The sequence below is a fragment of the Gobius niger genome (assembly GCF_951799975.1).
Source record: "Gobius niger genome assembly, chromosome: 1".
Taxonomy (NCBI): Eukaryota; Metazoa; Chordata; class Actinopteri; order Gobiiformes; family Gobiidae; genus Gobius; species Gobius niger.
This window is the reverse complement of record NC_136852.1, coordinates 28,599,676-28,619,568: the sequence shown is the minus strand read 5'-3', so window position 1 is coordinate 28,619,568 and position 19,893 is coordinate 28,599,676. Positions and strand designations below refer to the sequence as shown.

General features: G+C 42.9%; 1 protein-coding gene across 2 annotated transcripts in view; it reads left to right on the top strand.

The window, feature by feature from the left end:
* Window positions 1–19,427, top strand: part of epha4l (eph receptor A4, like) — a 100,847-nt gene extending 81,420 nt beyond the window's left edge. For both annotated transcript variants that reach the window (XM_079559195.1, XM_079559194.1), the window contains exons 12-18: window positions 4,434–4,495; window positions 5,641–5,850; window positions 5,936–6,085; window positions 6,665–6,861; window positions 9,817–9,978; window positions 11,976–13,112; window positions 18,748–19,427. In XM_079559195.1, coding sequence (XP_079415321.1) covers window positions 4,434–4,495; window positions 5,641–5,850; window positions 5,936–6,085; window positions 6,665–6,861; window positions 9,817–9,978; window positions 11,976–12,090 — 896 coding nt within the window. In that variant the 3' untranslated portion in view covers window positions 12,091–13,112; window positions 18,748–19,427. The remainder of the gene's footprint in view (window positions 1–4,433; window positions 4,496–5,640; window positions 5,851–5,935; window positions 6,086–6,664; window positions 6,862–9,816; window positions 9,979–11,975; window positions 13,113–18,747) is intronic.
* The last annotated feature ends 466 nt before the right edge of the window (window positions 19,428–19,893 follow it).

Sequence of the window (19,893 nt, the reverse complement as noted above, 5' to 3'; positions counted from 1 at the left end):
ATGGATGAAGTGTCCTAATGTGTCACGATCCGACAGCCCCCGACCCTATCTCGCAACGTAGATACCGCTGTCTCGCTCCCACGCAGCCCTCGCCGGAGCGCAGACGGGGGAAAGCGAAAGGGCCAGCCAGCACCAGGGTCTTATCACCTATCACAGCCTTGCTCCGGGATGACCTCTCCGGAGAGGACAGCCTCGCACGGGGACGAGAGAGCGACAGATGGACGAGCGAGGACAGAGGAGACGAGGGAAGGAAATGGGAGAGAGGAGTCAGGGCGGGAGGTGTGAATTGAGACAGAGAAAGCCGGTGGGGAGTCCAGTGAGGGGAGAACGGCGAACAGAATGTGGCCGCTGGTGGAGGAGATTCAAAGGACAAGAAGTTCTTTCGAAAAAAGAGATTTGCTCATTGTAGACCAGTGGAATCAGTGGTTCTCTGCTGGTTCCACCATCACTCTATGACGACAATTCATGACCTACCAAAACACTGTACAGTTTATATATAAGTTACAGTATTTCACCTCAGATTATTTTTGATTTAACCTCTTACCGCCTTTGCTCTGCCCAATCCTGTCAGACCTTGGAAGCTAAGCAGGGAAGGGCCTGGTCGGTACTTGGATGGGAGACCGTTTAGTAACACCAGGAGGAAGCCTAGCGAATGTAGTGAGTGAGTGAGTGAGTGGTGATGGTCGGAGGGGCCGATGGCGCAGACTGGTTGCCTCGCTTCCTTCAGTCTACCCAAGGGCAGCTGTGGCTACAATAGTAGCTTACCACCACCGGGTATGGAGTGAATGAATAGTGCAATGTAAAGCGTCTTTGAGTGTCCAGAAAAGCGCTATATAAAACCGATGCATTATTATTATTTACTCCCACCATTTTCTCCAGTTTGGCTTTACCCTAATCAAAAAGCTTCTTGAGAAAAAAGCACCAAAACAGCCACGAAAAATGAGAAGAAAACAAGGATGTAAAACGCAACAAAAAAATGACAAAAACTCCAAAAAAAAAGGTGACAAAAAATCAACAAAGATGTGACAAAAAGATCAGTTTTGTGGGTCTCAGCTTTCAAATGAGGTGTTACACAGACCTATATAATGGCCAAAGAGGACAGAATGCATTTGGTTCAGGCGGGTGGTAAGAGGTTAAGCAATGAATTAGCCCAAAATATTGAAAGAAATGTTCCTCGCCTTCCGACCACCTACCACTTGAGAACCACTGGGGCAAATTACACCGGAAGCATTAACACCTGAGGCATAACTAAAATACGAACTGCTAAACTGGTACCAGAGTCCCATGCTTTTGAAAACATGTTGGTTAAACTCTAAATTGCAGCTTTCGGGGGGAAATGACGCCGCCTGAATCACTCAAGTCTTTGTGATCCGTAAACTGAAACCTTCAAAATATCGTTTTTGATTGCAATTGACAACCCGACACTTGAAAACCCTCCCTCTTCTTTCTCTGAGAGCTGATGGGAGTGTGGGTAAATGATCCTCCGCACTCAAATTGTCTAAGGGATCTATTCAAAATCCATTATTTGAACTGCACTCCTCTGTTCATTACAATAAAGTAAAACAGGCTTCTTTAGTCTTGCCTCAGTTTGCTAACATGTCCAACTGAGCCAATTACGCCTTATCAATTATGGAGGCGCTCCAAACGGGCAGTTAAATACATAAATGTGCAGAGAGCTCTTACAGAGGACGGCTGGCAGTCGTCCACCATCTTGGAGTGGGATTTGAGTTCGGGTTTAGCTTCATTAAAACTCCAATGCTGCATGTTTAGGATCAGTCCACAAAGAGGACGACTTCGCTAATTTCAGGCGGATCTGTTTTTAAAGAGCAGATCTTTGTTCGTCAGGAGCGAGGGGGCCTCCAGAGCCCGGGCGGCCCCCAACGCGGTCCCCCGGTTGCGCCCCGTCCCCTCGTCTCTGGCAGCTGATTATCGGCCCAGCGTCGGGGGGCCCGCGGATCAGAGTTCACTGCCAACGGCGCGCGGGGTGTATTCAGTAAACAGGCGTTAGCGCGGCATTAGCACGACATTAGCATGCAAATGGACGGGGAGGAAGAGGGCGGGGCCGCGGGGGTCGCAGGTCAGACGCTCCTCGCCGTTGATTGGGGAGCCGTCAATCACGCGCCACTCCGGGGCCTTACAAAAGGGGAACAAAGATGGCTGACAAAAACGTCCCCTGAATTCAAACGGCACTTCCTCTTTTTCGGGAGGCGCCCCAGAACTAACGCGGTGCCAATCACACACCGGGCAGCGGGAGACTGACGGGCACTAGATCTCTCTTAGTGCGCCTTCATGTCGTTGACCAAAATGTTTTTGCCGTAATGTTAGTCAAAGGAATAATTTGGCTGACAAAAATGAGTTAATGAGACTTAAACTAAGGTATTTTTGTCAACCTATAAACATGAAACAACAAGTGAAATTTATAGCCAAAGGAAGATGTCTGTGCTTTGTCCATGTGTGAGATCTGTGAAAGAGAGAATGTGATAAAAAGTGTTTGAATAAAGTTTTTTTTATTATTTTTTTATTGCAAAGTCAATTGACAATGTATCTTAATCACAAAAAGCAATACAAATGACTGCTGTGCATGAAAATCTAGGTAGCATCAAAAAATAAACCAAAAAAATAAATAAACATCTGTTACAAAAACATCAGGGCATTACCTTATATATACAGATAATTTTTCACATAGTTTTAAGGCACTTTTACATTCTAGAATTTGAAGAGACTTATACAAGGACATCAGTTCATTTTTAAAAGGAACAAAATTGGGATTTACATTCAGGAATCTACCCCTATGTAAATAAAATTTACTCAGAATGATCAAATTATTATACATATATTCTAATTTTTTGTCTTTCATAAATACTCCAAATTTGCCACAATTATAATCCAACATGGGTACATTGTTTTTAGCTAACTTCCTGTTGGCCAGTGTAGAGTCAAGACTACTTCCTGTCCACATTTAAATGTAAATAAAAAAGAAAATAAGGTTTAAAAAACAAAAGAAAGCTTAAATAAATGTCAAGACAAGTGTATTTCATGGAAAAATATTGTTTCGCCACTTGTTAGCGTTAAATTAGCCTTTAGCTTCAAGGCTAGAACAGAACACAGAAGTCTCTTTTAGTGAAATTTAACCAAACATTATCCAACAGCCGCATGCTTTCAGCCACAAACTGTTTAAACAGTTATTCATTTCAGCGAGACACGGCTAACTCTCCATATGATTGAACAAGGACAGGAAACAGTTGTTAGCCGAGAAAGTTAGCATTCCGTGCACAGAGCCTGTACAAAAACGTAAAGTTGACCAAATTCATTTTCTATTTAGTTGACGGACTTTTCAGCAGGCCATGTGCTGATTCTACGGCTGGTTACCCATCAGCTTGCTCACGTTCACACACACACACACACACACACATACAGACATTTTTGTTTTTGCTTTCCTCGGAGGCAGAGACAAAGAGAGACCCACCGGGACAGTCCGCCCGGCCCGCACAGCCTGTCTGTAGCCTGTCCCAGTGTAGATAAAGACACTAAAGAGACAGAGACATTATAGGACACACAGAGAGAAAGCCATAGAGTGACAGATGCGATGGAAAGCTGGCAGAGGAGACAGAGGGCAAAAGGACTAGAGGGAGAGAGACTGAAGAGGATTCTGGGAAGAGGCCGAGGGGAGGGGACTTTGGATGCTGTGGTCAATGTCAGATCAAATTTGCATAGACACAAGTGCATTTGGAATGTGTAAAAAAAAAAAAAAGAAGAGAAAAATGTTTGGATTACTACCTCGCGGCCTTTCCTTTCCTTTGGGTTTTTAGCATGTTTGGTTGACCATCAGTCACCCCGGAGTTCGCCATCGTTAGACAACTTTCTTGTTCAAATGCTTCTATGGAATACATAATGGGCAACTCGTAGCTAGAGTTGCACGACATGAGAGAAACTTTGGGACCAAGACAATGCTAACATGGGGCTAAATGAGAAAACCAATGACTGAAACCGGACTTTTGCACATGTGTTTTCGTTTCAAGAAAAAAATTGTCCGTGATTTTCTGATACATCGTGCTTCTTGTGATATGGATCTAACATTACGATCACAATACTTTTCATTGATATATTGTACAACCCTAAAACATTCTCCTGCAGTTCCTTTTGGTATAAACAAGGCCATCTTCACGATCTTCAATGTGCTACTCGACAGACTGAAAAAGAGTCTTCTCAGGTCCTTTTTTTTTTTTTTTTTTTAAGCTGTGTCAGAGCGAAGCGTAGCAGCGAGCTAATTAAATCACCGCGGGACAGAGATGGATGGTCCCGCACACACTCGACACTGTCCCCCCCCCCCGGGAGCGCGCCCCATCCCGCTGTAACGGGAGGTGATCTGCATGGTTTACCCCAGTAATCATGCTTCTTTCTCTCTTTCTTTCTCTCTCTCTGTGTCTTCCTAGGTAAGCCCGTCATGATTATCACGGAGTACATGGAGAACGGATCACTGGATGCATTCCTGAGGGTTAGTCACGCATTTCTCCCACGTGTTTTCATGTTTGTGTGCAAGGGGGGGGTGCGTGCGCGTGAACCGATACCCGTCTTATCTCGCCGTTGTCATCCGCTGAAATTACGAGCGTTCGTTTTTACAAAACAGTCGGCGAGATCGTTTATCTACAAGGTGTTTTTTTAAAAGCGTGCAGATTGCGGGTGGGCATGTGGTTCAGTGCTTTTGATGGATGGCAATGCTTCGATATCTTTTGGGAGCTTAAAACAACAACAATAGTAGCAAATTCAACTTATTTCGCATTATCTTAGGTATGGATAAAGTGCCTTGCCCCAGAACACAATGGCAGTAATATAAAGTATGCTTGTCGTAGAAGGATAAAGCTGACAACAGTTAGGTTTGCTAGTGGAATAGTTGGCTCCATACTGTTCTCTCAAGGTTTAATAGTTGGTCAAGTGGTAGTCTTGAAACCGATTGGTCAACGTCAAACTCCAGTGCTTTTGGTCATTGTCTTCTGGAACAACAAGACACTTCAAAAACCTCGTCTTAGTACGAACTGCTAAATCCGAAACCTCGTCCCAGACTGCAGTAGCTCGTGAGAGGAGTCTGCTTTGGTTTTCTTGAGCCTGTGTGGTTGTAGACTGTTCAAATAGAAAGTCTAGCAAGGAGATCAGAAGTGTGGACTTCCCCGTGATCTTGATGATTAAGCTCCACCGATCTCAGAACCTGTGTCTTACATTTTAAAGCCAGGTTTTCAAACTTCTTTACAGTTCCGCAACTTTGAGTCGAGACTTGCTCTGCAGAATATTAACAACTCCCACTTTTCCTGCCATTCTGTAATGAAAAAAAAGAACTCTCATCAGGTTTCGGAAGCTAAGCAGGTTGGGCCTGGTTTGTTCTTTGATAAGAGGAGCGTGTGGGAACACTGTAGGTGGCTTGGGTGAGTGCTGTATGAATGAGTGAGAGTTGGTATAGGGCCGGTGGTGAAGTTTGGCACACGCTTCAGTCAGTCTACCACAAGAGCAGCTAGCTTGTCACCACTGAGTGCGGAGTGATTGAGAAGTTGTCCCTTGTGGGGGGTGAAAAGAAAAATGTAAATAGTTTTCTAGAAAGGCGTTACTCTATGGTAATATTAAACCAACACGTTTTCGTTCCCTGTGCAGAAAAACGACGGGCGCTTCACAGTGATCCAGCTGGTGGGGATCCTCCGGGGCATCGCCTCTGGGATGAAGTACCTCTCGGACATGAGCTACGTGCACCGGGACGTGGCGGCGCGAAACATCCTGGTCAACAGCAACCTGGTCTGCAAAGTGTCCGACTTCGGCATGTCCCGCGTGCTAGAGGACGACCCAGAGGCGGCCTACACCACGAGGGTAAGGGATTTTGGGGGATTTTTTTTTTGTATTTTCTTTATCTGTCTAAAAGATCTAACGTGATCGTCTCCCTCTTGCTTTTCAGGGAGGTAAGATCCCAATCCGCTGGACCGCCCCGGAGGCCATCGCATACCGGAAATTCACCTCTGCCAGCGACGTGTGGAGCTACGGCATCGTCATGTGGGAGGTCATGTCCTACGGGGAGCGGCCGTACTGGGACATGAGCAACCAAGATGTAAGTCACGTAGATTTTTCACACGGCATTCTCTTTTTTTACGCTCTTGAGGTGGGACACGGCAGGTGAAAATGTTGATTTGGTCAGTTTTGGCTAGTTTTCTCCCTTAGCTCCTTAGTTTCAATGTTCAAAACGAAAAATCACTACAAGACATCACCGCACTCCAACATGTTTCCCAAGAGTATCCATTCACAAATACAGACCTGTTTGGTGTCCACGTGACACGGAATCTCTTCTACCAGACAGTGTAGTCCAAATATGGTCATTTCCTTTGTGGAAGAGGCCAGCCACAAAAGTCTGCAGGGATACACACGCTCATATGTGGCTTTCGGGCTTTTCATTACACTCTTGCAACTAAATTTTGACTTTGCACAAAAAGTGATGGACTTTCGCTCATGCTGTAAATATGTTGTTAATCATCTGCAAATGTTAATAAAATACCCCTTATTTACTTCAACGTTAATCTTAAAGTTTCATACTGATGTCTCTAAATTATTATTCGGCCGTGTCTTGCCTCACTGTGTATCATCCGTGCGGACCTACCCAGAAGCACTCACCCCATGCTTCTGTATTTTCCAGGTCATCAAAGCCATAGATGAAGGGTACCGGTTGCCCCCACCCATGGACTGCCCCGTGGCGCTGCACCAGCTCATGCTGGACTGCTGGCAGAGGGAGAGAGCCGACCGGCCCAAGTTCGGACAAATCGTGAACATGCTCGACAAGCTGATCCGCAACCCCAGCACCCTGAAGAGGACGGGCGGAGAGAGCGCCACACGGTAGATTTAATACACTATACCGGTACTTTATGTGGATAATTGGCAGAGACAATGTATTTACAACCACTTTAAACACATTCAACCCACAAAAGTGCTACTTCTGGGACCCGAATAGGCCCCATAACGTCTCTAAACAAAGGCTGAACTCCTCGGGATTGAAGCGAGGCTCGAGAATCACTCCGCTCCGCTGTGAAACCAAACATACCCCTGCGCTTGGATACCGTTACAGTGAATGGGGGAGCGTGTTGGGAATGACCCGGGCCGTTTACAGAGCGGACAGGAGCCATAGAGGGAGTCTGTTCGAGTTTAACAAGTGCGTGTGTGCACAGGAGACCTAATGGCGCAGCGAGAGGCCAGAGCTACAAAGGCATTAACAGGAGTCATTAGCAGGAGTGCCACTTTTACAAGTAAAGGAAATTGGCTTTTTATGAAGGTTTATGGGGTTATCCTGCGGATCTTAAAGTGCGGGATAGTAGGAATAGTTATTTTGGGGATACTTTGTATACCTTTATCCAGTAAGAGCCGTTTGGAATTCTTCAGACCCAGTTTAGGTCTTTAGTTTAGCTAAGATCTGGTTTAGTCATGATTTAATGTGATTTAGGGTGGTATATGTTATGTCTTGTTGGGCTTTTAACCTTGCTTTAATGTTATGACTCCATCAAAAACATAAATGGTAAGTATAGTGTTTCATTTGCACACATTCAGTGGTGTTCGTTTCGATTATGTCACAATTTTTCAAATTCAAAAATTATGTCTAAAATCTCCAGATATTTTTGTCAACTAATAAAAACTACATAAGATTGAAAAGAAGGGGGATTTCGTGAGTTAGACACCTTCACTAAATCTTTTCTTTACCAGTTCGTAGCATGCTCGTTGCTAACAAGAGAGGAAAAGAGGGAGCAAGACTCGAAATGGTAAAGTCAAAAGTATTGCCTACAAAACCCCCCCAAAAAAGAAAACTCTCTCCAGCCTATGAAAAGTAGACAAGGTGACGTGATGAGGTGAGAGACTCAGCCGTGCAAGGCGAGACACAGGCTGGCTAACACTTCCTTTTCAATGTTTCACGGGTGACTGCTTTCGTATATGGAAAATATGCCTGAGGTGAGGAGAGGGAGCGAGGTAAATCCTGTCAGCGCCGAGGCCGAGCTACAGAACAATGTTTCGATATGAAGGGAGGGACTCCGCAGGGCTGTAAAGATCAGCCGAGTGTCTGCGTTTAACTGTGTGTGTGTCACCCATAGGGGGCACTTAGTATTTTGGAAGGTGTTTCTGATGGGACAAATTAGACAGTAACAGACAAATGAGTCCCGTCGTTACGTTTCGTCGACTTGCGCTCAGGAAATGACTACAATGTCTTCCACCTCCGCCATCCAAGACTCCAAGCCAAATATGGTCGTTTCCTTTTGGGGAGACGGCAGCTGTAAAACTCCGTGAAGATGCTACAAAACTTGGGGCCTCTTGTCTCAAAAGGCTTTCATCACACTCTTGCATCTCCACTTTAGTAGTTCCTACAGATTATTATTTTTTGCCTGATAACTTGTTTAGGTCATTCAAAAACAAAACACGATCGACAATCCCCTCTGAGCAAATTCTTCTCTTCTAACATGTCAATAAAATAAAACCAACGCAAACCTGGCTTTATATCTATTACATGTATGTCTGTAATTTTGCAGCAAAATTTTCAAATTGATGTGTTTAAATTTTTTCTAATTGACCTGCAGTGTCTCGCCTTAAAGAGACCTGATGCAAGTTGGTCATTTTATACTCACTACTGCCACCTCAGGTCTTGCGTGTAACTGCAGTCTCTATATTAAGCTCTTGCATGACGGCACTTCAGACCCGAAGTAGCAACTTGCAGGATTTTAGAGGCAGTTGTGGTGAACAGGTCTGGGCTCATTCTACACATGAGGACATGGCTGGAACATGTAGGGGGAGGAAAATACTTAGCTTTAACGTTTTTTAAACCCCGTGTAGTCCCGTTAAAGGTACATTATGCAACTTTTCATGCAAAATAAAAAGTTGATGTTTGTACGTATTTGCAGTGACCCATTGGCTGCATGAGCGGTCATCATGGCGCATTTTATTTTCGATCACGGTGGTCTCTACAGCGCTCCAGGAAAACAATTAATCCTGGAGCATCCTATAACCCACTGTGATGGAAAGGAAAGGCGCCATGATGACCACCCATACGGCCGCTGAGTCACTGAAAAGTCCAACACACACAAATAAAAAAGTTTTTATCACATAAAAAGCTACGTGATGCACCTTTAATCTTTTTGGCAGTATACATGGCGTCTCATTATTGTCTTATTTACTGTATAATTTGCACTTTTGAGACCTGACGTAGGAAACATAGTCTTCCCGGTTAAATGTCCTCTGCAGCTTCGTTTCCAGCGGGACATTTTTGGGCCGTGACACCGAACAAGCCCTCACCGATCCGCGGATTACAACAGGAGGAAGTGTCAAAGGGGAATGAAGCGTTAAACAAGTTGTGGTTTGCGCTCCATACACTGTGCATGTGTGTGTCCCCACCCCCCCCCTTTCTGATCAAACGGGGCCGAGTCCGATCGTGCTAAATGCTTGTCGGCGCTAAAACGGAAACTTGTGCGCGGTCATCGTTTCTGCGGCGGAGATGACAGAGTGCGTAACAAATCGGATCGCTGCGGCTCCACGATGCGGTTTGTGACTTTTACTGTGTTTGCTCAGGCCTCGGCGCTGAAATGAAACGGTCGGGGAAGAGAGTAACAACTTCCTGGATCATTTTGCAGTGAGGGAAGGGGGAAAAGAACTCAATCGGTGTCTTAGAGCAACCACAATATTTGTTTTTTTTTTTAATTCAGATCGTGGAGGTCAGAACGGCTAAACAGTATCGAGTTAAATGATCTAACTTCCACATTTCAGGCTTTAATCAGAGTGTATTGAAGGCTAACTCCCCCTCTCGTGTCCTGTCCCCAGCCGGTCGAACCCCTCTCTGCTGGAGCCGGGCAGCCCAGAGCCCCCTCCCTCGGGTGGGACAGTGGAGGACTGGCTCAGGGCGGTCGGGATGGAGAAATACAGCGACAACTTCACCGCGGGGGGGTACACCACTCCGGAAACCGTGGTGCACATGACGCAAGAGTGAGTATTAGACAAAGTCTGCTGTACAACTGTATCGGGTGAAAGGAGGAACATGCAGCACGTGGGCAAGACGTTTAATTTTTGAATTAAATTTGTATTCCTACTGTATGTAGAACATTTTTGAGAAATGGACTGACACTAACTCCACTCTTTAAAACAAATTAATACAGTTTTTTTTTAGAAAAATCAATTTCGAGTGCACAGGGCCGGCTCCAGCCAATTTGGTGACCTAGGCAACAATGGCCTTTGGTCCCCCTACACATAAAAAATATATATTATTAATCATAATCTCTAGCAGAAATGAACTAAGTCTTTTCAAGAAGTTTTGGACCCCAATGGTATTCTATTTTTTCTAGACATTTTGTGTTTTGACATTCCATATTTTTGCGTCCATTTGAGATGGGTATCATCATTATTATTTCCAAAATTAAAAGTTGGGGCCTGTTTGTAAGCTTGAAACCTCTCGTTTATGGCACAAAAGACCACAAATCTCTATCGCTTTCCATTCCAACGCTGTGTGCGAAAGTTGTAGATGGAGGGATGTGGTTACAAAGATTTGTATGGAAAAATGTTTTACAGTGGCGAGAAAAAGTAAGTACACCGTCTGGTTTTCTCACATTTCTGCGTAAATTGGTCACTAAATGTGGTTTGATCTTTATTAAAATCGCAGGACTGATTAAACAGTGTCTGCTTCAACTAATACCACCCAAACATTTACATCTTATCATATTTTTATTGGTCATAACATGTAAACATTCACAGGACAGTGTGGAATAAGTAAGTACACCACCTGAATCTCACTGAACTGCAGCGGTTTTGTAAAGAGGAATGGTCCAAGATTCATCCTGATCGTTCTTTGGGTTAAGCAGTCCAGAGTACATGTTTCCAGTAGTGCTATGTAGCATCCAAGAGCTCTTTCACAAACCAAAGTGGAATATTTTGGGAGGAACACACAACGTCATGTGTGGAGGACAAATGGAACAGCACCAACATCAAAACCCTATCCCCACTGCGAAGTATGCAGCAAGAGAATCATGGTGTGGGGCTGTTTTGTTGCCTAAGGGCCTGGACAACGTGATATCATCAGCAGAAAAATGTATTCTAGTTTATCAAGATATTTTGCAGCAAAACCTGAGACATTCACAACAGTGTGGAATAAGTAAGTGAACCCCTGTGTTAAATAGCTGCTGATCCTTCTTTTGCAGCAATAACTGCGTTTCTGTAGTAGCAGATCAGACGTTCACAACGATCAGGATGAATCTTGGACCGTCCCTCTTTACAAAACTGCTGCTGTTCACTGAGATTCAGGCGGTGTACTTACTTATTCCACACTGTCCTGTAAATGTTTACATGTTATGGACAACTAAAATATGATAAATGTAAATGTTTGGGTGGTATTAGTTCAGGCAGACACTGTTTAATCATTCCTGTGATTTTAATAAAGATCAAACCACATTTAGTGACCAAATTAGACAGAAATGTGAGAAATTTCAGACACTTCTTCTCCTCTGTAGATTCATCCATGTCCGTGCACAGGGCCCTAGCCAATTTGGCACCCCAGTCAAGATTGGCCTTCGGGGACACCAACCTCGCACCAAACCACTGACGCCGCCCTCTCAAAACCATGCCTCTTTTGTCAAAACATTGAGCTCACGGTTTGCCTGCAGAACATTTGTCATTCACAGCTCACACAATGCGAAACATTAACGCATCTTTATTTGCAATGTGTGGTTTAGTGTGAGTCCTAACAATCGAGAAAAAATTGTAAATGGCTTTCACACAGCGTCGGCACACATAAAGGAAAACCCGGAGACATGCGTGTTTGATTTTCCTACTCCAACATCCCAAGATTACATTTCTGGCCCGTTTTGTTTCCAATTCCAACCTTTTAAACTGTCCCTCCCGTCCTCTCCCCAAAGCCTGTTCAACGCATCATGCCTCTCGAGTTTGTTATCATTGTCCGAGCTCCTAAACCGTGTCTGCTTCTGTCTTTCCAGGGACATGGCTCGCATCGGCATCTCCTCGGCGGCGCACCAGAACCAGCTCCTGACCAGCGTCCAGGGAATGCTCTCCCAAATGCAACAAATGCAAGGAAGAATGGTTCCCGTCTGAGACTTTTTCCACTGAAGGACAAAGCGAGAGGACCTTGGGGCGCAAACTAAGCCGACTTCTTTTTCTTTAAAAAAAAAATTAAAACAAAACAAAACACACAAAAAAAAGCTACACGTAAAAAAGAGACTATGAAGTAATAGTTTACCTCATCCATGCACTTTAAATTGGATTTTAAAGAAAAGATGTCGACGATGAAGAAACTAGTGGAGAGAATGGCACTTTTTGGAGAAATCAGAACCTTTTTGTTTTGTTTGTTTGTTTGTTGTTGTTTTCGAGAACTTGACTCTTTTGTCTGCAACATTCACGGATAGATATGGGGGAACGGAACGGAAGAAAAAAGTGCTTCCAAGGACGATTTTTGGAGTGCCTTTAGGAACAGCCGGGATGGACTGGGATCTGCGCTTCCGCCTGTCGGAGCGAAAAAGACGTGTTGTTTTTTCGGGGATTGTGGGGATTCGTATTCGGAGCGGGCTTCTTTTTACTCTTTGACGGTGTTTGTTGTACATGAACTTTCTTTCAAAATGGCTTCTCGATCTGGACGCGGCTTTTCTCATCCCGCTGGATCTGCTCGGTCAGAAACGGAGGATGTCTGCCCCGGCGGAATGCGGGCAGGGTGAGGATGGAACTCCCGGCTTTCTATCAGGAGCTTTTCGTGACTTTGCTTGGGATTTTTTATTTTTTATTTTTTTTTCCTTTTCTTTCTTTTTCCGGGTCCGGATTGAAATGTGCCGCTCGAAGGATGTGGCACAGAATGTCGTTGATCTTCCAGACAATGGCCAGCATCTTCTCCTCACAAAAATCCCCCCCCACTCCCCCCTCAAGCTTCGCTAAACGATTTGGATTTGTACGCTTTTTTTTAATTTTTGTCCCGTGAACAAGCTGCCGTGCCGAGTATGGAAGGACCTAAGGAGGCAGGACTGAAGGAATATACCCGGACGTGCTTTTCTGGATGAATGCAGTATAGAAGTGGAGGGAACAGAGCATCGGCAATGAAGAGAGTGCACCATTGAGATTCATATGAGGTGAGATATGGCTATTTATGCTTTTATTGACACAATGTAGTGAGGATGGAGACATGGAAACAATGGGATTTGCCATAAGAAAAAAAAAAAATCCAGGACTTATTCAACTTAATAAGTTAATGCAGGTGTTTTGTGGAGGAATCATGATTAAAACAGCAGGTAATCACACAGAACTTTGCTGGTGTAGTGCTGCCAAAAGGAAGAAATAATTGTTATAATATGAACGGTTTTCACTAGTGAAATACGGCTGTATTTCAGGCTCAATACCACCAACTTCCCCTACCACTGAAAACATGTACAATAAGGTCCCCCCAGTGGGAGTTTCCTGGTGAGATAAATGTCAATTTACACTGATTTTGACAGAATTAACATTTGTGTTAAAAGTGTATGACTAAAAGCGTATGACGTATAACTTAAAGCCACAACGCGTAACAGTTCACCCAATACATAGAATAGAATAGAATACAAACATTTATTTTATTACAGATATTTTTACAGTTGAAAAAATCCTAAAAAATCAAACAAACAAATGTGTGTTTGCTCTCCTCAGACCTGAGAGTCATGTTGCTGGGTGTGGGACGTCTCCAGCTCGTCACCATGGAGATGGTGACTAAAGGCAGCCAGATATGACATGCAAATGGGTTAGGTCCTCATCCAAATCCAGCCTTTGATTACGCACCACAAAAAAAGACATTGGGAGCGTGTTTTGTATTGGCTGGCAACAGTAGAACTCAAAATGTAAGGCAGTGTTCCTTTAACTTAATTCTCTTCAATATATATATACATCATCTTCATTTTTGTTTATAGTAGGGTTGCACCAAAAGAAATCACAATCAAACTGGAATTGCAACTTACATAGTCTCGCAATTATGGAATCTCAAACAAATCTGGAACATAAAACATCTATTGGAAGACCAATCGAAACAATACTTTGTTCTGATTACCCTTGTAATCTGGTTTGTAATGGTCCGTAAGTCCTTTTAAGAATATAGTTTTTCATCAGGAAGGGCATTTGACCAAAATAACAACCAAAGTGGCAAAACAAGTAAAGAAAGGACATATTTCTACATTTACAGAGCCTTGTTATTGCATGTTTGCCCTTCATAAATTCGGTCCACTACTGTATGTTGTTTAGCCTTTAGTGAGTGACTGCACAATCTCCCTGAACAAGTCCACTTACAGTCTTGCCGCGCGCTCATAAAAGTTATCAAATGCATCAACGCCGCGCTCACTGTCGACTTATTTGCAGAAAATATTACATCAGCGGCACTATTTCAAGCTTTTTAATGAGCTTGCGGCGGGAAGTGTGCGCCTTATCGCTCGGCGCTGTTGCGTAAATGGGATTGCCGGGCTCAAATGGCGCGAGACCTGCTGACTGCGCCTTCTTTGGGTTCATTAACTTCATAAATTCAAAAATAAGGAGGGCGATCCTCGCGCTAATCAAATGTTAGCGTGAAATTTGTCACGCAGGGCTCCCGTACAGTCGGTGCTGTCGGTTTTTATCATGTTATTTGACTGTTGGAAGAGGGCTTGGTTGCTGGACTGAGAGGCAGGATTAATTCTGGCCCTTAGCATTCGTCATTAGCATGCTAGCCCCGTATAGCCTAGCCTGACAACCATCACAGAGCAAGGGGGCTATTGATCTGGCAGTGGCCGCGGCGAGTGTCGTGACCCGGGTGTAAATTGGCCGTGTCTTTTGCAGCTTTGGGACGGGTGACGAGCTAAAAGGGAGAGAGCAACGGCGCTGTAGCTAGCACTTGTTCAAATTAGCTTAGGTGCTAAACTAAGCCTATTGTTCTTGTGCTTCCGGACAAAAAATATCACCCACATTGCCACAATTCAGCCACTGGATTATTAGTTTAGTAAATAAGACTTTGAAAGGTTACATTTTTGGGGCCAAATAGAGAGTTTTCGTTTTATTCACTTTGACTCTTCCCTGTTTTCCCATACGATATGACTTCAGGGATTAGTATGCTAGGAGGCGATTGGTTTTCTAGCAGATAGGGCTACAGGATTAATCAAAGCTAACTACTTATACTTGTCTGAAAAATAGCCAGTAGGGATGGGCGGATCGATACCAAAGTATCGATATATCGATGCCAAACGGCTATTTTTTAAGCATCGTTATTGGGCGAAAAGTATCGACGCTAATTTGCATGTGTAAAAAGAAGGCGGTGCAGCAATTATCAACACAAAAGGATGATTTATTTCTTTGTTCTGAGCTAAAACCGTCCACAACAGCAAAGGATTGAACTGAGCCAGGCATATCATTCTGGTTTAGGTTCTGTTTGTCATTTATTAATTAATAATTAATTTAAAATTTTGTTTATGTATTCAAATTTACATTAGTATTGTTTAATTAACCAGTTAAAGTAATATAATTTTAATTGATCAGTTAAAAATAACCAGTTTTAGAAATGTATATTGATTGAAATACATTCACCCATATGAAATGACCAGTATCGGTATCGACAAAAATGACCCCAAAAGTATCGGTATTGTATCGATTCCAAAAAATATGGTATCGCCCATCCCTAATAGCCAGTACAGTAGATATAGTCCCGATCCAAATTTTAAGACCAGTTGATAAATGGCAAAAACTCACATTTTGCATGGTTGGATTTTAACCTCTTAACCGCAATAACCGAGCACATTTTCTTCAGTCCGGCTTTACCCAAATCTAAAAGCTTAAAAAAAAGCGCATCAAAATATGGATCAAAACGAGTATGCAAACGCTACAAAACGCAACAAAAAAGTGACTAAAAACAGCAAAAAGCAACAAAAATATACGACAAAAACGTGATGAAAACACGACAAAAGAGTAATTTTAAAAAGCGATGAAAAAGCAACAAAACCATGACAAAATTTGGGGGGAAAAACGCAGTGAACAAAAAGTTACAATCATTTTTGGCAGGTCTTGGCTTTCAAAGGAGGCATTACACTGTTGCTCTCCAGTCGAGAAGCTTTTAGATTTGGGTAAAGCTGAACCAGAGGCAATGCCCTTGTTTTTTTTTTTTGTCTCACTCCCTTTTCTTCTTGAATCGTATGGAAGTTCTACTTGGAACCTTGTCAAGATCCAACCATGCAATATGTGATTCGCTGCCATGTTTCAGCAGGTCTTAAACTTTTGATTGGACTGTAAATGGCCAGTCCAGCGATGAGATAACCCTCCTGGAATGAACACTTCTTATATTTTATGTTTTCTGCTCTAAAGGAATTGCCCCACGTGGGATAAATAACTGAACTGAACTGAACTTCTCATTCTCATCAACAATACAGTTTACCCATGTTGCTGGGGATCGTCATGAGTCATTATCCTGCTACTTCCATCTATTATTTATGATTTTCAAGCATGAACCAGCCTCAACACCAGCAGAATCACTTGTGACCCCTTGGTTCAGGAGATGGCACATATATAGTGGGAACAATCAATGCGTTTCTGGCCTAGAGCTGGCCGACACATGTCACATTGATTTATCTGGAGCGTGTTAGCTTATTGCGATTCAAGTATGGCATTTTCATCATCATTTAGCTGCTAGTATCTGCAGCACAGCCACGTTCAGAGTTGTATTGCGGTCCCCCTCAGTGCCTTATGGAGTATGGCATGTTTATATCAGGTTGAACACAGAGGCGGGTTTGTGCACACAACTGGAGAGATGTCAATGATGTCAGATCCATATTTGCCCCGGGGCTCTGGTTTTGACTGTCACTCGGATGGATTCACGGCAGATGTTTCCAACTTTCCCACCGAGCGCGAGTGTAGCGTTGATTGAAATGAAAGGAAAATCATTGCAGAGAGCGTGCACCTCTGTTCAGGCGTTTGTCGTTTCTTGCATGTCGTTCAAAGAGGAAACTTGAATTGTGTTGAAGTGTCATTGGCTCTAACTCTCTGAGGAAGTATCTGTCTTAGACCCTCAGCAGCGAGTATCTTTAAAGCTTTCTGCCTTTTTTGTTATGCAAAAGTTGAATCATAGGTTAAGAAAAGGTTGGAGTTTGATCTAACTAGCTTAGTCTAAACCCCAGTTTAGTTGATTGTTTCGCAACTGGCATTGTATTGACAAGCAGGGACCCATCAGTCATTTTAAAGTGAGAGTCAGTTTTATTCAACCTTTATTTAACCAGGAAAGTCCCATTGAGATTAAAAACCTCTTTTTCAAGGGAGTCCTGGACACAGTGAGGAGAGATAAAGTGAAATTTGAAAGTGAACAATCAAATTCTTCCCCCCTTGGACCAGAAAGCCACTCCTAGTTTGCAAAATGAGGGGAACAGGAACAGAATTTTCCAAAGTAAACGATCAAGCTCCTCCCCCTCCCCTCCTGATTGGACCTGACAGGCCGGTTCACAGGAAAAGCTCGTCTCATTGGTCAAAGTGGTATCCCGGGGATTCTGATTAGTGTCTGAAATCAGCAAAGGGAGGGACTGTAGAGAAATATTTAAAACAATAAATATTACTTATGTTACCTCAATTTTGTTGCACAATTACATTTGATATGCATTTAAACTTACAGACTATAACTTTAACAGACTTCTGAGTGTTCTGAGTGTGGGAAAGAAACTTCCCTGAGAAAGGCTGGTGACCCTTGGAAAATGCTTTTGCGAGTTCTAGTTCCTACTGGATAAAATCGATACAGATATTACAAGAATAATTGGGATTTTAAAGGTCAATTAGTGCATCCCAAAATGAAGGCTTTCTCATGTAAAATGTGCATGTTGTCACAAAGAAATCACAGATAGAGTTGGAATTGCATTTCAAAATCCAAAATCAATCTGCTTTACTACTTTAGTTTTGTTTTTCCAATGCTCACGACGATGTCTAAGGTATGGAGCACAAGTTCACAAAACAAAGCTGAACAAAGCACATTTTAACATTAAAGAACCTTTTTCAAAAAGGCACCAAGTTTGCAAATTACTTTTTGATTTTGCATCAGTACAATAAGTTGTAGTACAGAAGGGTGTTTTGCATAATATGTGGGCAAATATTTGTCTCTACATGTGACGACTTCAGCATTCGAACATTCAAACAGTAAATTAAACTCGTCACCAACTGTCGATTTTTACGAGTTCTTAAATTGCAAATGGCATGTCTGTAGGACATATTCTCACACAAAAGATTACTTTCTGGTTTAGATACAGTCTTGAATTCTACATAAACATCACTGGACGACATAGTTCCACTTTCCCCTTTCCCCCCCTTTAGGTTTGTTCCACTGTGCGTTTCAGAAAAGTAAACATGGGGGATTTCCTGAAATCTCCAAATATATACTAAAAGTAACAACACTCTGCCCTGTCAAAAATGTAAGAAAAGAGTTTCCTATTTTTTGAAAATCATACATCAAAGGATTTTTTATTATTACAAGATCTTTCCAACACTGAAAAGGAACTAAATCTTGTGACACTGCCGAAGCTTATCCAAACAATGTCAAAGTGCAATCAAAGCTAAAGGTGGTCCAACTAAATACTGGAGTCTGTAACTTTCTTTTGGCTGTGTTTTGAAGTTCAGAAAGCTCAAAATCACTCGCGGATCTAAACAGCGAAAACGGCCTCACGGCAGAAGGATTCATTTTCCAGGCGGGAATTGTTTACGTTCAAAACCAGCGTGACTAATTCCGCCCCTCTGCCTCTTCTCTCTCCACAGCTGCTGCCATCCGTCAAACATCGGATCCCGGATACTTTCGTTTTTTTTCTTCCACCCCCCCCTGCACCAAAATTCCGTCTTCCTCGTGCTCTCTCTCTCCTCTCCCTCCTCCGCTTCATCGGGGACTTTTCGAGAAGACAAATCCTCTTCTTCTTCGCGGGGCCGGCTTTTTCGTTTTACTTTCTTTTCTTTTTTTTGTCGACAAATTGACGATACACACGTTGTCCGGAACCGCCATGAACGATCGCACCGCTTCACAACAAGAGACAATACGACGAATGTAATATAACGTGGGGAGGGGGGGGAAAGAAAGCCCCGCTCCAGCGAAATAATGTGCTTTTTATTTTTTTTGGGGTCAATGTCTGCGATGTTTTCTTTTGTAATTCCTGTTTTTTTGTTTTTTTTTGGTTGCATGTAAAGTAACAAGTGAGCGCGAATGTGTGTTTGTGCGGATGACATTGTTCTGTGATCGGTAATCCTGTGTCTCATGCCACTGTAGGAGGACATAACAGAGTCGTCTTGTTTTTTGATATATATTGTACAAAAGAGCCCCAGACGTGTTTTTTTTTTTACTATTTTTTTTCCGTTTTGTGTCTTATAAATATTTAAGGTGTGTTGGAACAGAAGCATTTTATTTAAAGTGCATATGACAGGTTTTGATAATAAATGTGACTTACTTAGATGGATGACGTCGGTTGTAAGTAGTAATTATCATTTTATTTCAGTGAAGCGGCAATTTTAATGAAGACATTTTAGGCAAGAAAAGTTGTTTTATTTGAATGTTTAAGCCACTGACAGGAAGTGACATAGATAGACGTTATCTTTGCAAATGCCCATATATGGTCAGAGGAGGAAAATAAAGAAGAGAACAAACTTAAAGCCACACCGCGTAGAATTTGACCCAAAAAATAAAATTGAAATACAAGCTTTTATTTTATGGCAGATATTTTCAGCATTGAAAAATACCCCAAACAAACGGGTGATTTTGCTGTGAGCGGCTCAGCTCTCAGACATGACATAACTTTACCGGGAGTGGGTACGTCTCCAGCTCGTTTCCATGGAGATGTCGACTAAAGGCAGCAGAATTTGAGATTTAAACAGGTTAGGTTCCCGTCTAAATCCATGAATTGATTTCTCACTGCAGTA